Source organism: Cetorhinus maximus, chromosome 13 (assembly GCF_964194155.1).
Source record: "Cetorhinus maximus chromosome 13, sCetMax3.hap1.1, whole genome shotgun sequence".
Lineage (NCBI taxonomy): Eukaryota > Metazoa > Chordata > Chondrichthyes > Lamniformes > Cetorhinidae > Cetorhinus > Cetorhinus maximus.
Genome location: NC_135891.1, coordinates 70,233,298 through 70,258,704, shown reverse-complemented (window position 1 = coordinate 70,258,704; position 25,407 = coordinate 70,233,298). Strand labels below are relative to the sequence as shown.

The 25,407-nt window shown below is 47.4% G+C and overlaps 2 protein-coding genes across 2 annotated transcripts in view; both read right to left on the bottom strand.

Annotated features, from left to right (window-relative positions):
- The window catches only part of eapp (e2f-associated phosphoprotein), a 503,058-nt gene that overhangs the window by 6,761 nt on the left and 470,890 nt on the right, over positions 1-25,407 (bottom strand). The window lies entirely within an intron of this gene.
- Positions 1-25,407, bottom strand: part of pltp (phospholipid transfer protein) — an 86,644-nt gene that overhangs the window by 30,977 nt on the left and 30,260 nt on the right. The window contains exons 8-12 of the mRNA XM_078554722.1: positions 24,227-24,290; positions 14,159-14,250; positions 12,080-12,256; positions 11,933-11,992; positions 168-338 (exon numbers count right to left, since the gene is read on the bottom strand). Coding sequence (XP_078410848.1) covers positions 168-338; positions 11,933-11,992; positions 12,080-12,256; positions 14,159-14,250; positions 24,227-24,290 — 564 coding nt within the window. The remainder of the gene's footprint in view (positions 1-167; positions 339-11,932; positions 11,993-12,079; positions 12,257-14,158; positions 14,251-24,226; positions 24,291-25,407) is intronic.

Sequence of the window (25,407 nt, the reverse complement as noted above, 5' to 3'; positions counted from 1 at the left end):
GGATACACCATGGCAGATAGGACTGTGTAAGACAGTCGGGGCACACCATGACAGATGAGACTATGTGTGACAATCGGGACACACCATGACAGACGGAATGGTGTGTGACAGTCGGGACTGTGTGTGACAGATGGAACTCTGCATAAAGTGAGAATTAAATTGCTTACCATGATTATACTGGACAGCGTGACTGGTTTGGAGTTAGGTGGAAGCAGAATAACATTCATGAGGGCATTGACAGTAACTGTGATTCCTGATGGTTTGATGGTGCAGCGTGGAGCAGATGTCACTTCCAAATCCAACAGCAGTGGAGCTTCCCTAGCTGATGATGTTGGGGTCTTGATGTCATTGATGGGGAAAAAAAGGCAAGCTTAAAACTTCCAAAGACTTTCCGTACAATACATAATCAATCAAATTTCCCCGTCTCAGCCCATTTGCTGCTGAAACCGTCATTTGTGCTGTTGCTACTTCCGGATTTGATTATTCCAACACACACTTAGCCAACTTTCCATCTTCCATCATCTGTAAACCTTGCTCATCCAAACACTTCCACCCATATCCTAACTCGCTCCAAGTCCCAATCATCCCTCATCCCTGTGCTCTCTGACTGACAATGGCTCCCATTTAAACAACATCTTGATCTTAAAATTCTTTTCCTTGTTTTCAAATGGAACATAGATTCATCACAACCCAGAATGAGGCCATTCAGCCCATCAAGTCCATGTCATGTTCTCTCAATAGAGCAATCCAGTCAGTCTCACTTGCAAGTGCTATCCCTGTAATGCTGCAAGTTTATTTCCCTCAGCACCCATCAATTTATAAGAACATTAGAAATAGGAACAGGAGTAGACCATTTGGCCCCTCGAGCCTGCTCCACCATTCAAAAAGATCACAGCTGATCTTCTTGTGTTTCGATTTCCACATTCCCATCTAACCCCGATAACCTTTGATTCCCTTGCCTAACAAGAATCTATCTACCTCCGCCTTAAAAATATTCAATGACCCCGCCTCCACCACCTTCTGAGGCAGAGACTTCCAAAGTCACACAACCCTCTGAGAGAAAAAAATTCTCATCTCTGTCCAAAAAGGGCGCTCCCTAATTTTAAAACAGTGCCCCCTAGTTCTGGACTCACCCATAAGAGGAAACATCCTTTCGACGTCCACCTTGTCAAGGCCGTTCAGGATCTTGTATACTTCAATCAAATCACCCCTCACTCTTCTAAACTCCAGTGGAAACAAGCCCAGTCTGTCCAGCCTTTCCTCATAAGACAATCCACTCATTTCAGGTATCAATCTAGTAAACCTCCTCTGAACCGCCTCCAATGAATTTACATCCTTCCTTAAATAAGGAGACCAAAACTGCACAGTATTCGAGGTGCAGTCTCACCAATGCCCTGTATAACTGAAGCATAACATCCTTACTCTTATGTTCAATCCCTCTCATAATAAAGGATAGCATTCCATTAGCCTTCTTAATTATTTGCTGTACCTGCATACTAACTTTTTGTGACTCATGTACTAGAACACCTAGATCCCTCTGCACCTCATAATTCTGCAGCCGTCCTCCATTTAAGTTATACTCTGCTTTTTTGTTCTTCCTGCCAAAGTGAATAACTTCATATTTTCCCACATTAAACTTTGCCAGATCTTTGCCCACTCACTCAGCCTGTCTATATCCATCTACATCCTCCTCATGTCCTCTTCACAACATATTTTCCTACCTATATTTGTGTCATCTGTAAATTTAGCTACCATGTCTTCACTCCCCTCATCTAAGTCATTGATGTAAATCGTAAAAAGTTGAGGACCCAGTACAGATCCCTGTGGGACTCCACATGTCACATCCTATCAATCAGAAAAAGACACACTTATGCAGACTCTCTGCTTTCTGCCAGCCAGTCAATCTTCTATCCATGCTAATATGTTACCCAATACACCATGTGCTTTTATTTTCTGTAATAATCTTTGATATGGCACCTTAGCAATGCCTTTTGGAAATCCAAGTGCAGTACATCTACAGGCTTCCCTTTATCCACTGCGCATGTTACTCCTTCAAAAAACTCCAATAAATTGGTTAAACATGATTTTCCTTTCACAAAACCGTGCTGACTCTTCCCGATTGCCTTGAGCTCTTCTAAGTGCCCAGCTATATCCTCCTTAATGATCGATTCTAATAACTTCCCCACAACATACATCAAGATAACTGACCTATAGTTCCCTGTTTTCAGCCTCCCTCCCTTCTTGAATAGAGGGATTTTATTTGCTACTTTCCAATTTGATGGAATCTTTCCAAAATCTAGGGAATTTTGGAAAATTAACATCAGCTCATCGACTACCTCATTAGCCACCTCTTTTAAGCCTCTAGGATGTAGTCCACCGGGACCCGGAGACTTGCCAGCCTGCAGCTCCATCAATTTGCTCGGTATCGTTTCCCTAGTGATTTCAATTTCACCAGGTTCCTTTCTCCCGTTCACTTCCTCATTTGCAGCTATTATTGGAAAGCTTTTTGTATCCTCTATAGTGAACACAGAGTAAAATATTTGTTCATTTCTTCCACCATTTCCTTATTATCTACTGTTAACTCCCCACTGTCACTCTCTAGAGGACCAATATTCACTTTACTTACTCTTTTCCTTTTTAAATACCTGTGTTGATCGCCTCTACTTCCACCGCCTTCATGGTCGGCAAGTTCCAGGTCATTCCCACTCGCTGTGTAAAAAAGGTTCTTCCTCACACTTCCCCCTGCATCTCCTGCCCAAAACCTTAAATCTGTGTCCCCTTCGTCCTTGTACCATCAGCTAATGGGAACAGTTTTTCTTTGTCCACCTTATGCAAACGTGTCATAATCTTGTACACCGCCATCAAATCTCCCCTCAATCTTTGCTCCAAGTAGAACAATCCTCAGCTTCTCCAGCCTAACCTTATAGCTAAAAATCCCCTCATCCCAGGAACCATTCTGGTAATTCCCCCTACATCCTCTCATGGACCCTCACATCCTTCTTAACGTGTGGTGACCAGAACAGATGCAATATTCTAGTTGGGGCCTAACCAGAGCTTTATAAAGGTTCAACATAACTTTTCTGTTCTTGTACACAATGCCTCTATTTCTGAAAAGCAAAATCCCATAAACTTTGCTAATCATTGTCTCAATATGTCCTGTTACCTTCAAAGATCAATATATATGCACTCCCAGGTCCTTCTGCTCATGCACACTCTTTAGGAATGTGCCATTAAACATATATTGCCTCTTCCTATCCATTCTTCCAAAATGTATCACCTCACATTTCTCTGTATTAAATTTGCTATTTGTCTGCCCATTCTGCTGGTCTATCAATGTCCTGTTGCGGGCGAGTGGGATCATCCTCACTATCAGCCACTCCTCCAAGTTTGGAATCACAGGAAGATTTTGAAACTTTACACTATATTCTAAGATCCAAGTCATTTAAATATATCAAAAAAGTAGTGATCCTGCCACTGAACCTGGGGATCGTCACTGTACACCTCCTCCAGACTGAAAAATAAGCATTTAGCACGACTCGCTGGTTTCTGGTGATGAGCTTGTTTTTTAATTCACACTGACATTGACTCTCCTACTCCATGAGCCTCCATTTTGTTAACCAGCCTTTTAAGTGGTACTTTGTCAAATGCTTTCTTAAAATCCATACAGACGTCCATCGCATTCCCTTCATCAATCTTCTCTGTTACTTCCTCAAAAATTCAAATGTAATGTGATAATGAGCAGATAATTTGATTTAGTGATGTTGATTTAGGGATAGATATTGGCCAGGGAACTGGGAGAACGCTCCTGTTCTTCTTTGAAATAGTGAATCTCTTACCCAAGAGTGCAGGTGAGACCTCGGTTTAACGTCTCATCCAAAAGACAGCATCTCTGATAGTGCAGCATACCCTCAGTACTGCTTTGGAGGATCAGCCCAGAGTTTTGTGCTTAACTCCCTGAATGGTACTTGAATCCACAACTGGCTGACTCAAGCCATGCCCTCTGCCTTCACAAGATCTTTTCTAGTTCCGAATCAGTCCCATCTTTGCTTTGATGACCCTTTTACTGATTATACGTTTATTAAAGGTTGTGTTCCTTTTATATTACTGACTAATCTTTGTTCGTATTCTCTTGTCTCCTCTTATTTCAGTTCTATATTGTATTCTGTTTGTTTTTCTGCTGAATTACCAACCACACATTGATCAGAAGTTTCCTTTTCCTGTTTCATTTCATTCACTGTATATGTAGTCATCCAGGAGGTTTGGCAGAATTTTCTTTCCTCATCTTGGGAAAGAGTTTAGGCTTATACCTGCCAATCTATCAAAGCAATCTAGTAACAATCCAGTAACAACCCAGTAACAACACAGCTGGTCAGTCAGCACCAGCAGAGAGGAACACAGTTAACATTTCAGGTCAATGATCTTTCATCAGAACAGGTGATGAAGGATTATCAAGCTGAAATGCTAACTCTGTTTCTCTCTCTGATCAGCTAAGCATTCCCAGCATTTGTTTGTTTTTATTTCAGATTTACGGCATCTGTAATGTTTTGCTTCTGTATCAGTGGACTCACTGGAGTTAGCCCTCCTTCAGTTAAATATTTTTACACAAGACCGTACCTTGTCCTTTTCCATGACTGTTCTAAATTCGATGACATTATAATCACTGATCCCCAAATGCTCTCTCACTGAAACATGCTCCACTTGCCCCAGTTCATTCCCAGGACTAGATTCAGCACTGCTTCCTTTCTCATTGGGCTGGAAGTACATCAATCAAGGAAGTTCTCTCGTATACTTCAGGATTTCCTCCCACGCTTTGCCCTTTCACTGCTACTATCCCACTCTATATTAGGATAATTGAAGTTCCCCATTATCACTACTCTGTATTTCTTACATCTTTCTACAATCAGCCTGCCGACTTTCTCCACTATCTCCTTCCTGGGGTGGCCTATAGCTTTTTCTGTAATACATTCACAGGATGTGGGCTTCGCTGGCTAGGCCAGCATTTATTGCCCATCCCTAGTTGCCCTTGAGAAGGTGGTGGTGAGCTGCCTTCTTGAACCGCTGCAGTCCATATGGTGTAGGTACACCCACAGTGCTGTTAGGAAGGGAGTTCCAGGATTTGAACCCAGCGACAGTGAAGGAACGGTGATATATTTCCAAGTCAGGATGGTGAGTGGCTTGGAGGGGAACTCCCAGGTGGTGGTGTTCCCATCTATCTGCTGCCCTTGTCCTTCTAGATGGTAGCGGTCGAGGGTCTGGAAGGTGCTGTCTAAGGAGCCTTGGTGAGTTCCTGCAGTGCATCTTGTAGATGGTACACACTGCTGCTACTGTGCATCAGTGGTGCAAGGAGTGAGTGTTTGTGGATGTGGGGCCAATCCAGCGGGCTGCTTTGTCCTGGATGGTGCCCAGCTTCTTGAATGTTGTGGGAGCTGCACTCATCCAGACAAATGGAGAGTATTCCATCACACTCCTGGCTTGTGCCTTGTAGATGGTGGACAGGCTTTGGGGAGCCGCACGATTCTTAGCCTCTGATCTGCTCTTGTAGCCACAGCATTTATGTGGCTAGTCCAGTTCAATTTCTGATCAATGGTAACCCCCAGTTATAATAGTAGGGGATTCAGTGATGGTAATGCCATTGAATGTCAAGGGGCAGTGGTTGGATTCTTGTTTATTGGAGATGGCCTTTGCCTGACACTTATGTGGCGCGAATGTTACTTGCCACTTGTCAGCCCAAGCCTGTATATTGTCCAGGTCTTGCTGCATTTGGACATGGACTGCTTCAGTGTCTGAGGAGTCGTGAATGGTGCTGAACATTGTGCAATCATCGGTGAACATCTCCACTTCTCACCTTATGATGGAAGGAGGGTCATTGATGAAGCAGCTGAAGATAGTTGGGTCGAGGACACTACCCAGAGGAACTCCTGCAGTGATGTCCTGGAGCTGAGATGACTGACCTCCAACAAGCACAACCATCTTCCTTCGTGCTCGGTATGATTCCAACCAGCAGAGAGTGTTCCCCATGATTCCCATTGACTCCAGTTTTGCTAGGGCTCCTTGATGCCATACTCAGTCAAATGCTGCCTTGATGTTAAGGGCAGTCACTCTCACCTCACTTCGGGAGTTCAGCTCTTTTGTCCATGTTTGAACCAAGGCTGTAATGAGGTCAGGAGCGAGTGGCCCTGGCGGAACCCAAACTGGGCATCAGTAAGCAGGTTATTGCTAAGCAAGTGCCGCTTGATAGCAGTGTTGATAACCCCTTCCATTACTTTATTGATGATCGAGAGTAGACTGTTGGGGTGGTAATTGACCAGGTTGGATTTGTCCTGCTTTTTGTGGACAGGACATATCTGGGCAATTTTCCACATGGCTGGGTAAGTGCCAGTGTTGTAGCTGTACTGGAACAGCTTGGCTAGGGGTGCAGCAAGTTCTGGGCCACAAGTCTTCAGTACTATTGCAGGAATATTGTCAGGGCCCATAGCCTTTGCAGTATCTAGTGCCTCCAGCTGTTTCTTGATATCATGTGGAGTTTTGACTCAGCAGTGTAATGGTTCCTCAATTGTTTTTTCCTTAACTCTAAGCATTGAGGTTATCAGTTACACTATCCATTGTGTAATGCTGTAACAGTGGGTGGAATCATCCATACCCACTGATGTTGGGCATGTTCAATGGCGAGTGGACAATATGACGAGAAGGGCACAAATTGGTTTCACAACATAAAAGGTGTGTACTTGACAGGCTGCGCTTTGAGGGAAATCCGGAGGTGAGTGCACAGTAACATTGCGCAGCGCTCGCGAGGGACGCCTGTTGGACTTCAAGGTTGAGGCACATGGGGTGGGGGCAAAGGCTGCACTGCACGAGGCGACTTTGAAGCGGTGGGGGGGAAAAGGTGCCCCTGCTGATGAAGGTAGCGCACAAGCATGTGCAGGGTGGAGGTGGGGGGGGCGGGGTGGCGGCGAGGGAAACAACTACACATTTGGTCACTCTATACAAGGTGTCCCTTTCCTCTGCAGCTGAGACGGTTCAGATGCAGCCACATTGACATGATTGGAGTGGGGCCTCTAGTAGCTTATCTGCCCACTCAAACAATGCAGAGGCATGAAAGTGCCACCAAATGCTCCAGAGCTTTTCACCCCTCGAGCACAGACTGCAAACTAATGAGCGTTTTAGTGGACTCACAGCCCCTTTCAATGTCATCATCCCGGTTTGGACCAGTCTTCCCCATGGTTCAAGCTAACAGTGCAGCCTTGCAGTGCGGGTTAGGAGAATGCCTGTGCCTGAGCTGAGAGCACAGCATGCAGTCCAATGGGCAAAGCTGCTGCCAATCGGTCAGGTGGAGCGGGGCGGTTTTGGATGGGGTCTCGGGCAGCCATGCAGCGCACTAAATTCTGGCCATCCAAGTGGTGGTCAGCACTCTCTGGGATGTGTTAAGAGACCTTCACACTTAACCAGGACAGGTCTTAGTCCACCCATGCTAAACCACGTGTCTCTCTCTTTCATCCTGCAGGAGGATTACATCAGGAGCATGGAGCCTGGTGACCTAGCTGTATGCCTCGTGGCGTACAGAGAGTGGAGATGATAGAGAAGAGAGTGACAGAGGTGCCTGGCTGGGAAGAGGGAGGAGCAGCACCCTCAGGAAGAAGGGGCGGCTGGGGCTCCCGCACACGCCGCTGAAGAGCCACAGCGAGCTTTCGCTGGTCGGTGCCTAGCAACACCCAGGGTCGATAGACACTGCCTTTCATTCCTGCAGATGACCAAGAAGCAGTATCGCTGAAGACTGTGCATGTCCAGGGAACTGGTCAGTCATATCTGCCACTTGCTGCAGGATTTGGCACCACAGGGACATGGAGGGCATCCACTGCCAGTGGCCATAACAGTGACCGCGGTGCTCAATTTTTACACCAGTGGCTCCTTTCAGGGCTCCACAGGTGACCTCTGTAGGATCTCACAAACCTCCGCCCACAAATGCATCCATGAGGTCACGGATGCCATCTTCACGAGGACACACAACTTTGTGCGTTTTGCCCGGGACCAGGAAAGCCAGGATGCAAGAGCACTGGGATTTGCCCAGATCTCAGGTTTCCTTCAGGTGCAGGATCAACTGCATTCACATGGCGCTCAGATCTCCGTCACAACAAGGGGTCAACTACATCAGCCGCAAGGGATTCCATTCGCTGAACGTGCAGCTGGAGTGCGACCACCACAAACACATCCTGCAGGTCTGCTCATGGCTTTCAGGGACTATCCATGACTCCTACAATCTCAGTAGGTCTCAGATCCCTGACATTTTCCAGGGTCCACAGAGGCTGCAGTGATGGCTCCTTGGGGATAAGGGCTACCCGCAGAGGCCGTGGCTGATGACATCCGTGCGGCGGCCTCAGACTGCAGCAGAGCGACGCTATAATGAGGCTCATGCAGCATCTCGCAACTTGGTGGAGCAGACCATCGGGATGTTGAAGATGTGGTTCCGGTGCCTGGACCGGTCTGGTGGAGCCCTGCAATACAGTCCACAGAGGGTGTCACACATCATCGTCGTCTGCTGCACCCTTTAAAACCTGGCGCTGCAACGGAGAGAGAAGCTGGCTGAGGAGGAGCTGGAGGAGCTGCATGTCTCCTCCAATGAGGAGGACGCTGACAGGGATGAGGGTGAGGGGGTCCTCGGTGATGACGATGACGGGGATGAGGCCCTCACACTGGCCAGACAAGGCAGGCGCACTCGGGAGGCCCTCATAGCTGCCAGGTTCGTAGAGGATGATGACGACATGCAGTGAGGACGCTTCATAAATCTTCACACAGCCTCTGAGAATGTCTGACTCCTGTCTTGCTGAGGGCAGCTCGTGAACAGGGTCCTATCATAGAGACACAGCTGTGAAACTTTAAAAGCATCCAATGCTGTGTCTGCCTTCTGTACCTGGGCCCTTCAGGAGCTGGTCACAGGTGCTGGTGAGATAGGGGCCAGCCCCACCTTAAAGGTGCTGAGAGCACACAGAGAGAATGAGGGAACTCTGTGACACCTGCCCACTACATTCTGGCAGCAATGACCAGCACCGCCGAGATGCAGGCATCAGTAATGTATCCAGGGAGTGTGAGGCTGGACCATCACTGTGGTCTGAAGGCTGCACAGAGCACAGGGAAGAGGCCCTGGACGGAGACACCTGCCTTTTATCTTGTGCAGAAAGGTTTCACATCTGAGTGACAAAGACTGCTCATCAGAACAAGGAGCCATAGGCAGGGAGACATTCTTGGGAGTTTATTGACAATAGTGAACATTATGTACAAGTGATCAACACCATTTCCCAGGCACTGAAACTTTCTCCTTAACTTTCCTAACCCTGCCACTATGTCTTGGTGCTCCCCCGACATCCACAGCAGAGGTGGAAACAGCCTGCTGACTGTGACGTCCTGTCTGTGATGACTTTGGCAGGCATCCTCTGGAGGGCTGAGACTTGGAGGCCTCGACCTGCTTTCGGGGTCCTGCTATGTGACAGTGGCACCCTCCTCGGCCTGTGGAGCTGGAACTGCTGAGGTCACAGGAAGAGGGGATTCGGATGGGCCGGTCACTCCTAGAGTCACCTGGGTGGATGGCCCCAGGGTGTGCACCTGCTGATCCTCCTCCCTATGGGTGCCTGTGGGCCCCTGGCTGACCCCTTGAGGAGATTGGGAAGCTGGAGTGAGACCGAGCTGCCCAGCACCCCTCTCATGTACACACTGTTGGAGGCCAACTATGGCATTAGAGATGGAGTTGAGCCCGTGCAGCAGTGCAGGAGCGACGTCCTGGACCAAGGTCTCCATGGCGGCCACCATCCTACCAGTGTTGACCTCGGTGTGTTGCAATGCTGGCGCTATCACCTCAGCCTGAAGACAGACGGACTCCTCCATCGTGCCTTGCAATCTGAGGAGTGCAGCGGATATCCCTTCCTGATGTTCCCGAGCTTGTGTTTATAGCTGCAGCAACTGTGACATGACCAAGTCCAGAGACTCATCATCTGACTCGGACTCAGAAACGTTCTGCCCTCCAGCAGTCCTCCGAGTGCCAGGGACCTGGGAAGTCCCTGTCTCCACCTGTGGATCAGAACATGCAATGTGCTCACCAGATTGGGATCCCGAGGCTGCTCTAAAGCTAGGTCCCACCGAGGTGTGTGTCTCTGCGTTGGTGGAGCGTGTGGGTGAGCGCTGTGATGGGACTTCAGGGAGGGTGCCTCCAGATTCCTCTTCAGAGGTTTCTTCAGGACTTGATTAGAGGCTCTTGGACATGGACACCCTCAGCTGATTCCCAGATGTGCCTGCGAAAGCAAGGGGAGATAATTAGTGCATAGCAGTACCTGTGAAAGAGGACACATCACTCACAGCTCATGTTTGTCTGATGGATGTTGCACTGCTGGATTCTCACTTAGTAGAGCAGCGCCGACCTGACTGTCAGCACAGGACCGGTCCCGGTCATCGCCAGCCAGCTGGATGGCTCTGTTTTCAAAGTCTGTGAGGACCTTGATTTCGGGCATTCCTCCACCAGCCTGTGACCTCTCCCTCTTGTTGTGTGTCAGCTTGTCCTGCAAGGATAAAGATGGAGAGAGTGTAAGCAGGATGTCTGCTGGGCCAGATGATAAGTGTGCCTGGCCTGTGTGGGTGGTGAGTGGTCCCATGGATGGGATGAGGACAATGACGGTGAGTGCGAAAGAGTGAATGGTGATGTCCCTTGAACTGGCAGTGAGTGAAGGTCCTGTGGATGTGTGATGGGTTTGAGAGTGTGTGAGTTCAGAGTAATAAGAAGAGTGACTTACCCTGGCAGAATGGAGGAGATCATTCATCCTGTTGCAGCACTGGGTGGCTGTCCTCTTTTTCAGGCATTGGTGCTGACCACCACTGCCCCCATCTCCCACGCTGGATGGTGATGTTGCTGCCCATCCTGCAGCCAGAGCAGGGGTAGAGGACATCACAGTGGGCCTCCACTGCATCCAAAAGGCGCTCGAGGGCGCATCATTGAACCTGGGAGCTGCAGTCTTTTTGCCTTTCGGGGTCATGTCTTCTTTGAAGCAATCCTGGCTGGAAGCTCTGAGAGGTGTGCGCGCGGCTGCACTTTAAATATGGCGGCCGGCATGATGAAGCGGTGAGGTGATGGTGTGGCGGGCGAATGAGAGCCTGCCCGCTATGGAAGTAGTGTGTTTCCTGGGAATGCATGATTAATGTGGGGGGTTTGGGATGATACGGTATGAAAATCTGCCACTGCGGCTGGCGGGTAAAACGTTCTTTTTCCCGCTCGCTACCACACTTAGTGCAAACCTGGGATTCCAACATGGCACTAAACAGTAAGGCTGAAAGAATGAGATGAAAAAGTAGGGGTGACAGTGGAGGTCAAAGGCTGAGACCAAAGAATAGGGATGAAAGGGTGAGGTCAAAGGATAAGGTTGAAGTGTAGGGGTGAAAGGTGAGGTCAAAGTGTGAGATGAAAGATTGGTACCCACTGCTGTATAAATCTGGTCAGAATTAGCTCGTGTTGTGTCTCTGATCACCGGCTCTGATACCTGTTTCAACTGGTTTCTGGGCACATCCTTGACAAAGACTGTTGGGATCACACTATTAGTAAAAACTGGGCACAGAGCTACTATCACCACCCTGGTCCCAGTCTGAGTCACTGATGCTACCATTGCACTGATGCCTATACCCTGTGGCAGATATAGAGCTCGGAGCCATTCCATGGGGTACTGAGTTCAAATCAGGCTTCATTTTGTGCTGTCTGTGACTGTTTAAGGGAGTAATAACTTCACACTTTTCCCAGCTCCTGCAGTCTGCACAACATCATAAATGAGACAGTCAGAGTACCAAGACAGAAGCAAAAACAGCCTGTCACCATAAACATCACAATCAGGAGGAGAGGGAGGAGCAGGAGAGAGTCAAAGAGAGGGAGGGGCAACAACAGTCTGTATCTTTGTAAGTTACTTACCAGCAGAATGATTGCTCCAAAGAATGTAGTCCTGAGCAAATAAGCAAGGTCCATTGACATCTATACAGAAATGAGGAATGAGGGAGTTAAGTGATTGTCAGTAAATTGTTCTGTAAGACATGAGGTTATAATGATTAGGAGCTATACCTTGTTCTCAGGAATCTCTGTCTTCAATACTCCAGCTTTATAATAGGAGTACATGGCAGAATCAAAGAAGTACTCGGACACAGAGATGTACACCATTCGCTGATTACCCTTCACAAGAGGGATGATCCCGTTGTTCAGCAACGTATCGTTCTCATTCCCGAGAGTGTAGAACATCCCCTGAAACAGGAGTACCATTCCCAAGAGACAGGAGGTTAGCAGAACAGTGTGTGGCCAAGATCCATGTGCCTTTCAATCACAGCAAACAACAGGAGTGAAGCCAGATCGAAACTCACTGACATCAGGAGTGAAACAAGGTTGAAACTCACTGACATCAGGAGTGAAACCAGAAGTGAAACCAGATGGAAATTCACTAACATCAGGAGTGAAACCAGATAGAAACTCACTAACATCAGGAGTAAATTCACCTTTGTTCCTGGATGTTTTATTTCCTACATTACAACATTGACTACATTTATATAAACACTTCAGTGAGCTATTTTGGGGCTTTATGATGATGTGAAGGGTGCTGTGTAAATGTAATGTAAGTATTTCCCAGTGCAATGTTGGAAGGGACAGGGCATTGTAAAGGAACAGGGTATACAACTGCAAAATGGTTCAACTGTTGCAGCTAGCACCTGTCCAAAGTGAAGTAAGTCTGTCCAACCTGTCCAAGGTTGAGTTGATACGTGTGCCCAAAAATTTGAGAAGGAAATTCTTACTGATGAGGAATGAAGTGTCACTGTCATAAAATGTCCACTCAATACTCAGATAGGTGGTCCTCTGGTGTCAGTCACAGACTGGGTCAGCTGGGAGTCATTGTTACACATGTTGGGTTTAGTTGTGCTCCCCATGGGCAACTTGCAGTGCTTGTGAACTATGTTTCAGACATCTACAAAGGTACAGCGCTGTCATCTCTCTCCCAAGCACAGACCAGGCCTGATCACTATTTCACAGTAGTTGGACAACTAATTTTTATTCGTATCTACTTTTTAAATATATATTTGTATCCCGCATGGGAGTGATATCGGCCAGGCCCTATTTTATTTCTATCCCTCATTTGATCGTAAGGATAGAAAAGCGGAAGATATTTTAAAAGGTGAGAAACTTGGAAGTGTTGAAGAAACTTGCTGTGCTCATATAAGGAACACAAAAAGTTAACATGCAGGTACAACAAGCAATTAGGGAGGCAAATAGTATGTTGGCCTTTATTGCGAGGCGATTGTCGTACAGGAATAAAGAAGCCTTGCTACAATTGTACAGAGTTTTGGTGAGACCACATCTGGAATACTGTGTACAGTTTTGGTCTCCATATTTAAGAAAGGATATACTTACATTGGATGCGATACAGTGAAGGTTCACTAGATTGGTCCTTGGAGTGAGGGGATTGTCCTATGATGAGAGGCTGAGTAAATTGTGTCTATTTTCTCTGGAGTTTAGAAGAATGAGAGGCGATCTCATTGAAACCTATAAAATCCTGACGGGCTTTAACAGGGTGGACACTGAGGGATTGTTTCTGCTGGTCAGGGAATCTAAAACACGGGGGCACAGTCTCAGGATAAGGGGCCGATCATTTAGGACTGAGATGAGGAGAAATTACTTCACTCAAAGGATTGTGAATCTTTGGATTTCTCTATCCCAGAGGGTTGTGGCTGCTCCACCATTGAATACGTTTAAGGCTGGGATAGATAGATTTTGGTCTCTGAGGGAAATAAAGGATATGGGGAATGGGCAGGGAAGTGGAGCTGAAGTAGAAGATCAGCCATGATCGTATTGAATGGTGGGTGAGGTTCGAGGGGCTGAATGGTCTAACCTGTTCCTTGGAAGGAAATTCAACAGCAAAATGAGGTGGGATGGTCAGGCTGTCCCCTTTCCTCCTGGTTGTCAGGGCTGCTCTGGCTTTGCACTTGTGTAAACTCAGATCAGACCCACCTATTGGGGAAGCTGTACTAATTGAATGCAATGGTCCTCTGCCCCCACCTCCCTGTGAGTGCTGGAAAATGGGTGTTCATGGACGGTTGGGAGACAGGTACTCAGGTCACTTAGAGTGTCTGGAAGCTGCCAGCTGTATAGAGGCCTTACCTTGAATTCCATGTCCATCCAGTCAGATTTGACATCTGGGTCGTTGAGGAGTGAATAATCAATCCCAACGTACTGATCCACTGGCGTTCGTACTTTATAGAGAAAGAAAGGAGATGTGAATTCCAGGAGACTCCTTATCATCACCATCAGCAGGTCTGACCCTTTCACACTAATGTTCCCACAACCTGGATTCTCAGAGATCAGCATTTGTAGCTAAGTTTAACTACTGAATCTAGCTTGCTCAATCGCAGACAGGAACACAGACTGTGACCAGATAAAACAGATACCACCATAGTGATAAAGAAGAGGGATTCAGCCATGTTACTATTGGAGACAGTGCACAGTCTCCACTGTCCTGGAATCCCAAAAAGGAGTCTGTACTGTACTGAATCATCCAAGTGGAGCATAGAAACATAGAAAATAGGAGCAGGATTAGGCCATTCGGCCCTTCGAGCCTGCTCCACCATTCAATATGATTATGGCTGATCCTCTATCTCAACGCCATACTCCCACTCTCTCCCCATACCCCTTGATGACTTTAGAGTCCAGAAATATAACTATTTCCTTGTTAAATATGTTCAGTTTGGCCTCCACAGCCTCCTGTGGTAAAGAATTCCACAGGTTCACCACCCCCTGAGTGAAGAAGTTTCTCCTCATCTCAGTCCTAAATGGTCTATCCCGTATCCTGAGACTGTGACCCCTTGTTCTAGGACTCCCAGCCAGAGGAAACATCATCCCTGCATCCAATCTGCCCAGCCCTATCAGAATTTTACTCCACTCCAGTGGAGTGGGAGAGCTGAGTGTGTGAACTGTGTAACACTGGGTATCAGTGTTTTCCAACAGTTAATGACTCCACAGTACCTGTGCTTTCAGTATTCTTGTGTTGCCAAAATGATGCCCATACTGTACACACATGCTTCCGGTGTGGCCCACATGAACTCCATCTTGATGGGGGCATTAGCACGTGCATTCGTGAGTTTGCTGAGTGCACAGATTGTGTCAGCAGTTAGTGAGTAACATTGACTTGACAGCAGTACTGCCAAGTTCAGCCTCACAGCTCGCCCTAATGCCCTAACACGCACGGTAAGATGTGCAGCAGGAAGGTCCCCTCACCCCCACCAGCACTGCTTTAAAGGGTCCTTACAGGTTAGATGCTGATGGATCTCATCCAGCTTGGTTTGAGTTTATGGAAATGCCTGGTGTTTGGGGAGTTGGTTACAGTTGGTGCAGGGAGTGGGCTGAATGTGGAGAAGGGGCTAGCTGTGTCTGCAAAGGCTCTGAACACACCACTTGTTATATTTTCTGTGCAAATGGGGGTTCACACTTCCTGTGCATCTCAACATCTTGGGATGTTTGTCGGATCAGCACACAATGAGTTAAAACAGCTTTCAGGTTAGCTGAACAGGGATACTTTGTGAAGCAGGTCTAAAGCAAGGATGAGGAGATGAAGGAATGTCTGTAGCTCATTTGTCCATGTCTTCAGGGTCTGGAGAGATGTTGTTCTTGTTACTGTGTTTATAGTAATAAAGTGATTGAAGACCTAATGTGAACTATATAACCATGGTAATAGGATGATTTAGCTGAGTTAAGCGGATTCCTCCTGGTTCACACTGTGTGCCTTTTGATGTATTGTGATTTAGTATAAGTTTATATAGAATGTAGAGCTCAAAGTTTGGATTGCTATAGGTGATTTCAGTAAACCACTGTTGCTGTAGTCATGCTTGAATTGTGATGTCTGCACCTGAGTTCTTATAGTGAATTGTGAACTCAATAATAAATAATTGTGCAATTGTACTGGAATGGTGTAATATGATTTGACTGAGTATTCATGTTGGACCATGTAACATGAGCTTGTTAAAGACCAGATAGTGTGGATGTTACAACTGATTTTTCAGTACTCTAGTGTTTAAAGTAATGTAAAAACAAGAAAGCAGTCATCTTGGGCTATGATGAGAGGAAGATCGAGCAGAAGCTGCAAAAACCAGGTCAAGCTGCGTGTTGAGGGAGCAGGAGGGAGAGAGGGAGAAGGGCTCTTAGCAGGAAGCCTCATCTGTCTTTGATCTTTCAGGAGCATTTCTCTTACCTCTATCCAAGCCAGGAGCAGTGCATGTGCCATTTGCACTTTACGGAGGAGGTGCTCACAGAACTCTGCTATCTCTTGGGACCAGACGTGCAGCCTGAGAACAGGGCGAGAATGGCACTGCTAGCGACCCTGAATCTCTTCATGTCAGGACTTTGGCAGCAGCCATGATGCTCTTAGTCCGTGCCAGTCCCCCATTCCCTCCATCTTTCAGCCACCACATCAAACCAGAGGCTGACTGCTGGATGACAAGAGTTATCCACTCTACACCTGGGTGAGATTCCCCTCCACAACCCAACCACACGTGACCAGTACGTGTACAATGAGAGTCACAAGAAACCTCATCGAACGCACCATCCGGGCGCTGAAGCAACAGTCTGGCTCAGGGGGAGTCCTCCAGTACTCATCGGAGTGAGGGCCCTGGTTCGTTGTGGTCTGCTGTATCCTAGACAACCTCAACATCATGAGGGCACAGCCCTGACATCAGGGATTCCATAAGAAAGAAAAAGAGGACGAGGAGGAGAAGTTAGAAGAGAAGGAGGAAGAGAATTCTCTACCTCAGAAGGCAGTGGAGGCGGGGTCATTGAATATTTTTAAGATAGAGGGAGCTAGATTCTTATTAGGCAAGGGAATCAAATGTTATTGTGGGTAGATGGGAATGTGGAGTTCAAAACACAAACAAATCAGCCATGATCTCACTGAATGGCAGAGCAGGCTCGATGGGCCGAATGGGCTACTCCTTCTCCTAATTTGTATGTTTGTAAGTTTGTAAAAGATGAAGAAGGAAGGAAGGAGGTGGAGGGGAGGAGGATGAAGGGAGGATGAGGAAGAGTGTGGAGGAAGGGGAGGAGCAGTCAGCACAACACTGTTTGGGCCAGGTTGCATGTGAGTGCCTCATTCAACTCCAGTTTCAATCCCAAATCCTCTTTGGACAACAGTCCCACACATTAACATTTCCTCTGTTACTCACCATCACAACAATCTCTTCATCACATTCCTGAACTAAAATCCACCACAAAACAACCAATCCATACCAACTTTATCCAACAAACTCTCCAATATTCCACACAAAACTCCATTATTCACCCTGTCCATTCCCTTAGTTCCTGTCTTGTCTGTGTCTTTGCCTGTCCTAGTGCTCTGACACAGTGTTACCCCAGTGACTGCAGCATGGCTGCTGGAAGCTGCTGATTTTCACTGGGGTCTTGTGCGCCGACCTTGAGCAGCTCTGGGCATTAATGGGCTGTCTGAGGATTGCACTATCTCAGCATGGGTGACAGTAACTTGGGCTGACATGCATCAGCAGGCGCACAGCAGATGGTGGATGTCAATGGTGGGAAGATGAATCCTGAGAGAGGACAGCAGGTTTGTGTTCTACAGAACCACTGCCAGTCCTGCAGTACAGCACCTCAGCAATCCTAGAGAAGCCCAGGTTCAATGGTGCGCCCTTGCATGCCATTTGGATGAAGTGGCGGCTTGCTGTGATGTCCTCAATCCCCGCTCTGGCCGCAGGAGGGGCAGCAACATCACTGTCCCGGCTTGGGAGGTGGTGGCAGCGGTGGTCAGTGCCAATGCCCAGCAAAAGAGGACAGCCACCCAGCGCCACAAGAGGATGAATCATCTCCTTTGTTCTGCCAGGGTAAGTCACTCTTCTCATCACTCCCAACTCACACACTCTCAAACCCATCACACATCCACAGGGATCTCACTCACTGCCTGTTCAAGGGGCATCGCCATTCATTCTCTCACACTCACCTTCATCTGCCCCAAGGATCGTGTCCTCATCCCGTCCATGCCATAACTCAGCACCCACACATGCCAGGCATACTTATCATCTGGCCCAGCAGGCATCCTGCTTACACTTTCTCCATCTGTGTTCATGCAGGACAAGCTGGCACACAACAAGAGGGAGAGGTCGCAGGCTGGTGGAGGTATGCCCGAAATCAAGGTCCTCACAGACTTTGAAAACAGAGCCATCCAGCTGGCTGGTGATGACTAGGACTGGTCCTGTGCTGATGGTGAGGTCGGCGCTGCTCTACTAAGTGAGAATCCAGCAGTGCAACATCCATCAGACAACCATGCTGTGAGTGATGTGTCCTCTTTCACAGGCCACTGCTATGCACTAATCATCTCTCCTTGCTTTCACAGGCACATCTGCCAAACAGCCGACAGAGTCCATGACCCAGGGCCTCCAATCAAGCCCCGAAGAAACCTCTGAAGAGGAATCTGGAGGCACCCTCCCTGAAGTCCCGTCACAGCGCTCCACCAGTGCAGAGACACACACCTCGGTGGGACAGAGCTTTAGAGCAGCCTCAGGATCACAATCTGGTGAGCACGTCACATTTTCTGACAACAGCAGGCGGAGGTAGGGACTTCCCAGGTACTCGGAGGACTGCTGGAGGCCAGAATGTTACTGAGTCCAGGTCAGAAGACAAGCCTCTGGACTCGGTCATGTCATAGTTACTGGAGTTGCAAAGGCAAGCTCAGGAACATCAGGGAGGGATGTCTGCTGCACTCCTCAGTTTGCAAGGCACGATGGAGGAGTCCGTCCTCCTTCAGTCTGAGGTGATAGCGCCAGCATTGCAACACACCAAGGTCAACACTGGTAGGGTGGCGGCTGCCACGAAGATCTTGGTATAGGACGTCGCTCCGGCACTGCAGCATGGGGCTCAACTCCATAGTTGGCCTCCAACAGCATGTACGCAAGAGGGGTGCTGGGCAGCTCGATCTCACTCCAGCTTCCCCTTCCGCTCCCGGAGTCAGCCAGGGGCCCTCGGGCACCCACAGGGAGGAGGATCAGCAGGTGCACACCCCGGGGCCATCCACCCAGGTGACTCTGGGAGTGACCGGCCCATCCGAATCCCCTCTTCTTTTGACCCCGGCAGCTCCAACTCCACAGCCTGGGCACAGGTGTTAATCACTTGTACACAATATTCACTATTGTCAATAAACTCCCAAGAATGTCTCCCTGCCTATGGCTTCTTGTTCAGATGAGCAGTGTTCTTGTCACTCAGATGTGAAACCTTTCTGCACAAGATAAAGGCAGGCGTCTCAGCCAAGGGCCTCTTCCCTGTGCTCTGTGCAGCCAACAGACCAAAGTGATGGTCCAGCCTCACATTCCCTGGAAACATTACTGATGCCTGCACCTCGGCAGTGCTGGTCATTGCTGCCAGAATGTAGTGGGCAGGCGCCACAGAGTTCTCTCATACACTGTGTGCTCTCAGCACCTTTAAGGTGGGGCTGGCCCCCATCTCTTCAGCATCTATGAATTGGCTGAAGACTGGCATTGTGATGCTGGGGACCTCCGGAGGAGGCCAAAATGGATCATCCACTCGGCACTTCTGGCTGAAGATTGTTGCAAATGCTTCAGCCTTATCTTTTGCACTGCTGTGCTGGGCTCCTCCATCATTAAGGATGGGGATATTTGTGGAGCATCCTGCTCCAGTGAGTTGTTTAATTGTCCACCACCATTCACGACTGGATATGTCTGGACTGCAGAGCTTAGATCTGATCCATTGTTTGTGGGATCGCTTAGCTCTGTCTCTACCCTCTTCCTTCTACACCTGAGGCTCCATCACCAGTTCTTGACCAGGTGGCAGTTCTTTGGTATCTGAAAGAATGAAGGGTCAAAGGTAGGATTGAGAAGAGGGAGAAGGGGAAAGGAAGAGGTGGATGAGGTGGATGTTTATACCATCTGCAGCCTGGTTTATTTGTGAGGAAATGGCCTCACATTTGCATTTGAAGATGACCATTCGCATTTAAAGATGACCACTTGCATCAGGTAACTTCTTGCAGCACTGCTTGCAGGTTCTCAGGGCTGGACGGCTGCCATTGACTGTAACAGCTATCTGCATGCACTGCCTTTGTGATGTCTCCCTTGAGGACCCCCTGGTCCCTAAGGGACCTCTTCCTGTCCACCAGGCCTCTGGTGCTGCACTGGAGAACCTAAGGCCTGTTGCATCTTTTCTACTCCTCTTCCTGCCCAGAGACTGTTCTTAAAGCAGGTCTGGCAGCTGCTTCAGCCAAAATGCACCTTGCCTTTAATTGGTGCTCACTGGCATTAAGCAATGCAGGCTGGCATTCAATGGTAGTGGCACAAACATGGGCCTCCTGCCAAGCAGAACGTTCAGTGCTTGGCTGAACAGCACTATCATTTAGCAGGCAGCAAGAAGTTAAGGTGCTGCTAGTATCGCTATAAATGGGCATGGATTAATCCCACATTGCAATTCCCATGCCTGATTACAAGCCTCATACAATTATTCCCCCATTCTCTCACCCAGCACTGTCAGCCATCTTCTTTCAGACCGGAACCTTGATTGGTGTTTCTAGAAGTTTCCAGAATGGATTGTGAACCCTGCAGCTATACATTATGCTTTTAGCCTTAGAACTTTCTCTGGGTATTTTAAGTGATGCTGTACCATTTCAAACCCTCTCTGTTTTCCATTGGAAGAGATCACTCTTACTTTTTGTCCTGACCAATATTTAACAGAAAAAAAGGATCAGCTAACCAACAAGAACAGAAGTTCTGGTCATTAGTCTCGTTAAAGATTGTGGGAGCTTACTGAACAATGATTCCTACTTTACAACAGTGACTACAATTCCAAATCTTTCATTGGCTGTGAATCATTTTAGGACATCCTGAAGTGGTGAAAGGCGCTATATAAATGCAATTCCTTCTTCAGTCTTTAATGCTGGTGATTTAGAACATAAGAACATAAGAACTAGGAGCAGGAGTAGGCAATTCAGTCCCTCGAGCCTGCCCCGCCATTCAATATGATCATGGCTGATCTCAATTCGGCCTCAACTCCAATTTCCACCCCTCTCCCCATAACCATTCAACCCATTACTAATTAAAAATCTATCTCCTCCTTAAATTTATTCAGCATCCCGGCATCCACTGCACTCTGAGGTAGTGAATTCCACAGATTCACGGCCCTTTGAGAAAAGTAATTCTTCCTCATCTCTGATTTAAATCTACCGCCCCTTAGCCTAAAACTATGGCCTCTCATTCTAGAATGCCTCACAAGGGGAAACATCCGCTCCACGTCTACTTTGTCTATCCCCTTTAGCATCTTATATACCTCAATTAGATCCCCTCTCATTCTTCTAAACTCTAGCGAGTATAGGCCTAAACTGCTCAATCTCTCCTCATAAGACAAGCCCTGCATCCCTGGAATCAATCTAGTGAACCTCCTCTGAACCGCCTCCAATGCAACTACATCCTTTCTCAAGTAAGGGAACCAAAACTCTGCACTGTGCACAGAACTTTGGTTAATCAAAGGCTGGGGAGGTGAAACTGGAGAGGGGGATTCTCAGGTGACCAAACGGGAACTGAACCAAGAAAGATCACAGCAAAGGCTGTTATTCTCAATGCTGAGAGTGGGAACTAGGATGTTAGAGTTGATGGGATGAGAAAGAGATGTGAAGTTGTGTCTGAGAACTGAAATTAGGAGAGCAAAAAGGGGGCATGAAAAGCATTGGCAGGTCAAATAAAGGAAAATCCAAAGCTATTTTACAAGTAAATTAAGATTAAGAGGATAACTAGGGAAAGAGTAGGGCCCATTAAGGACCATAGTGGTAATTTGTGTGTGGAGCCGGAAGACGTAGGTAGGGTTCTAAATGAATACGTTGTGTCTGTTTTCACAAGTGAGAGGGACGATGTGGGTATGGAAATCAGGTAGAAGGACTGTGATATAATTAAAGAAATTAGCATAGAAAGGGAGGAGGTTCTAAGTGGTCTGGCAGGCTTGAAAGTAAGTAAATCTCCAGATGAAATGATCCCAGGCTGTTGAGTGAGGCAAGGGAGCAGATAGCAGGGGTGCTGGCAATAATTTTCAATACCTCTCTGGCCACATGAGAGGTTCCAGAGGACTGGAAGACAGCCAATGTGATACTGTTATTCAAGAAGGGAGGAAGGGATAAACCAGGGAACTACAGGCCAGTCAGTCTAACCTCAGTAGCGGGGAAACTATTGGAAGCAATTCTGAGGGACTTAATCTACACTTGGAGAGGCAGGGATTAATCAAGGACAGTCAGCATGGTTTTGTTAAGGAGAGGTCATGTCTGACCAATTTGATTGAATTTTTCGAAGAGGTGACCAGGTGTGTAGATGAGGGCAATGCATTTGACGTAGTCTACTTGGACTTCAGCAAAGCTTTTGATAAGGTCCCACATGGGAGATAGATAACGAAGGTAAAAGCCCATGGGATCCAAGGCAATTTGGCAAATTGGATCCAGAATTGGCTGAATGGCAGAAAGCAGAGGGTGATGGTCGAGAGATGTTTTTGTGACTGGATGCCTGTGTCCAGTGGGGTTCCACAGGGATCGGTGTTGGGGCTCTTGCTGTTTGTGGTATATATAGATGATTTAGACTTGAATGTAGGAGGGTTGATCAGTAAGTTCGTGGATGACACGAAAATTGGTGGGGTGGTAAAAAGCGAGGAGGATAGCCTTAGATTACAGGAGGATAAAGACAGGCTAGTCAGATGGGCTGATCAGTGGCAAATGGAATTTAATCCGGATAAGTGTGAGGTGATGCACTTGGGCAGGACAAACAAGGCACGATATACAGAATGAATGGTAGGACCCTGGGAAGTACCAAGGATCAGGGGGACCTTGGTGTGCATGTCCACCGGTCCCTTAAGGTAGCAGGACATGTAGATAAGGTGGTTAAGGAGGCATATGGGATGCTTGCCTTTATTAGCCAAGGTACAGAATATAAGAGCAGGGAGGTTATGCTGGAACTGTATAAAATGCTGGTTAGGCCACAGCTAGGGTATTGCGTGCAGTTCTGGAATCCACATTATAGGAAGGATATGATTGCACTAGAGAGGGTGCAGAGGAGATTTACCAGGATGTTGCCTGGGCTGGAGAGTTTTAGTTATGAGGAGAGATTGGATAGACTGGGGTTATTTTCCCTGGGGCAGAGGAGATTGAGGGGGGACATGATTGAGGTGTATAAAATTATGAGGGACATAGAAAAGGTAGACAGAAAGGAGTTTTTCCCCTTACTGGAGGGATCAATAACCAGGGGGCATAGATTTAAGGTAAGGTGCAGGAGGTTTAGAGGGGATGTTAGGAAGGATTTTTTCACCCAGAGGGTGGTGGGAATCTGGAACTCACTGCCTGAAAGGGTGGTAGAGGCAGAAACCCTCATAACATTTAAGGAGTGTTTGGATGCGCACTTGCAATGCCATGGCATACAAGGCTATGGGCCCAGTGCTGGAAAATGGGATTAGAATAGTTAGGTACTTGTTTGATGGACAGAGACTCGATGGGCCGCAGGGCCTTTTTCTGTGCTGTAGACCTCTATGACTCCGTAACTGGTGGCTGGGCACAATGGGATCCAGTGTCTTGTTCCTGTGCCTGGATGTGTTGAATCATTTGATCACTGCAAAATGGACAGGGTTCATGTACAATCTTCCCCTTATCACCCTTATTCCTCACTGTACCATCCCCAGGAATATCTGCCCAGTAACATCCATTTCCTTTTATGGACAGGTGCAGATCTTTGGCAGATTAAGTGGTGAGTTTCAGCTTTGTTCTCTTCTGATTGAAACAGTGAAATGAACCAAAGCCCCATTATCGGAGCACAATCATGGGGCTGTGGAGTTGGCAGTCTTTCAGTTTCACTGTAAAATTGACCTTTAAAGACTGCTGCAGGCTGTTTTAAATGGTGCCTTGCATCAATCACCCCAGAAATCCACCAATCATCTTGCCACTGGTGAAAGGTTAACTGTCGCCAGTCTTTAATCCAAAAGTGTTGCTGTTTTCATCTTTCTGTTAGTCACCCGACATGGGTGAGCACACTGAACATCTTGGGACAGAACATCAACCCCACTCTAGTGTTGCCTCCTGTGTGGTACCTACCTTGGCAAAGAGGTGACAAAACTCGCCACCTCTGTCAATCTACAGTTTAACAAGAAAATCATTGATCAATACACACAGGGGTTCTTCAGTAATGGCTCTGAACCATGACATGTACATACCTGGAACTGTCTCTAGCAGAGAGTTCAGCAGGACCAATGCTGAATGTTGTAAAGCTGGGCAAATCTACAAGAGCAGAGAAGACAAAAAGAGCAAAAGACAACATCAATCACATTCACTGACACTCAAGGTTTACAGTATAATCCCCTCTCAGAGATGGTGGCATAGTGATATTGTCACTAAACTAATAAGCCAGAGACCTAGACTAATGCTCTGGGAATATGGGTTCAAATCCAGCTGGTGGAATTTAAATTCAATTAATAAATCTGGAATTGAAATCTAGTCTCAGTAATGGCCATAAAACTAATCATTGATTATTGTTAAAAACTCATCTGGTTCACTAATGCCCTTTCGGGGAGGAAATCTGCCATCCTTACCTGGTCTGGCCTACATGTGACACCAGACCCACACAATGTGGTTAATATAAACCTATCCCTGACTGTCAAAGCCATCACTTACACAAACCTCAGTTTTCACATTTCCTACCTCACCACTTGACGCTCCCACTCTCTGATTTCCCATGCGGCTTATTTGACTTTGACTACTGGGTGAGCAAAATTTCCTCTAATTAAATATTGGAAAGACCTCCTTCAGGTCTCAATGTCCCTAGCTATTGACCCCATCCCTGGCTACTGTCTGAACCAGATGTTCCCATTATTGTACTCCTATTTGACCCTGAGCTGTGCTTCCAATCCCATGTCCTCTCAATCACTGGAATCATTATTTCCATTCCATTACATCACCCAGCTCTGCTCTTGCCTCAGTTCAGCTGCTAATGAATCCCTCACTCATAACTTTGTTACTTTTTCTTTATTCATTCATAGGATGTGGGTTTCGCTGGCTGGACCAGCAATTATTGCTCATCCCTAATTGCTCTTGAGAAGGTGGTGGTGAGCTGCTTTCTTGAACTGCTGCAGTCCATGTGGTGTAGGTACATCCACCGTGCTGTTAGGGAGTGAGTTCCAGGATTTTGACCCTGCCTTGATGATCTGAAGCTCTCCTGGCCAGCCTCCCATCTTTCATCCCACATAAATTTGAGCTCATAATAAACTCTGCTGCCTGTGTCCAATTCACCCCTGTGCTCACTGACTTATATTACTTCCTGGTCAAGCAAAGCCTCCATTTTAAAATTCTCGTCCTTGTTTTCAGATCCCTCCATGACCTCGCCCCTCCCTATCTCTGT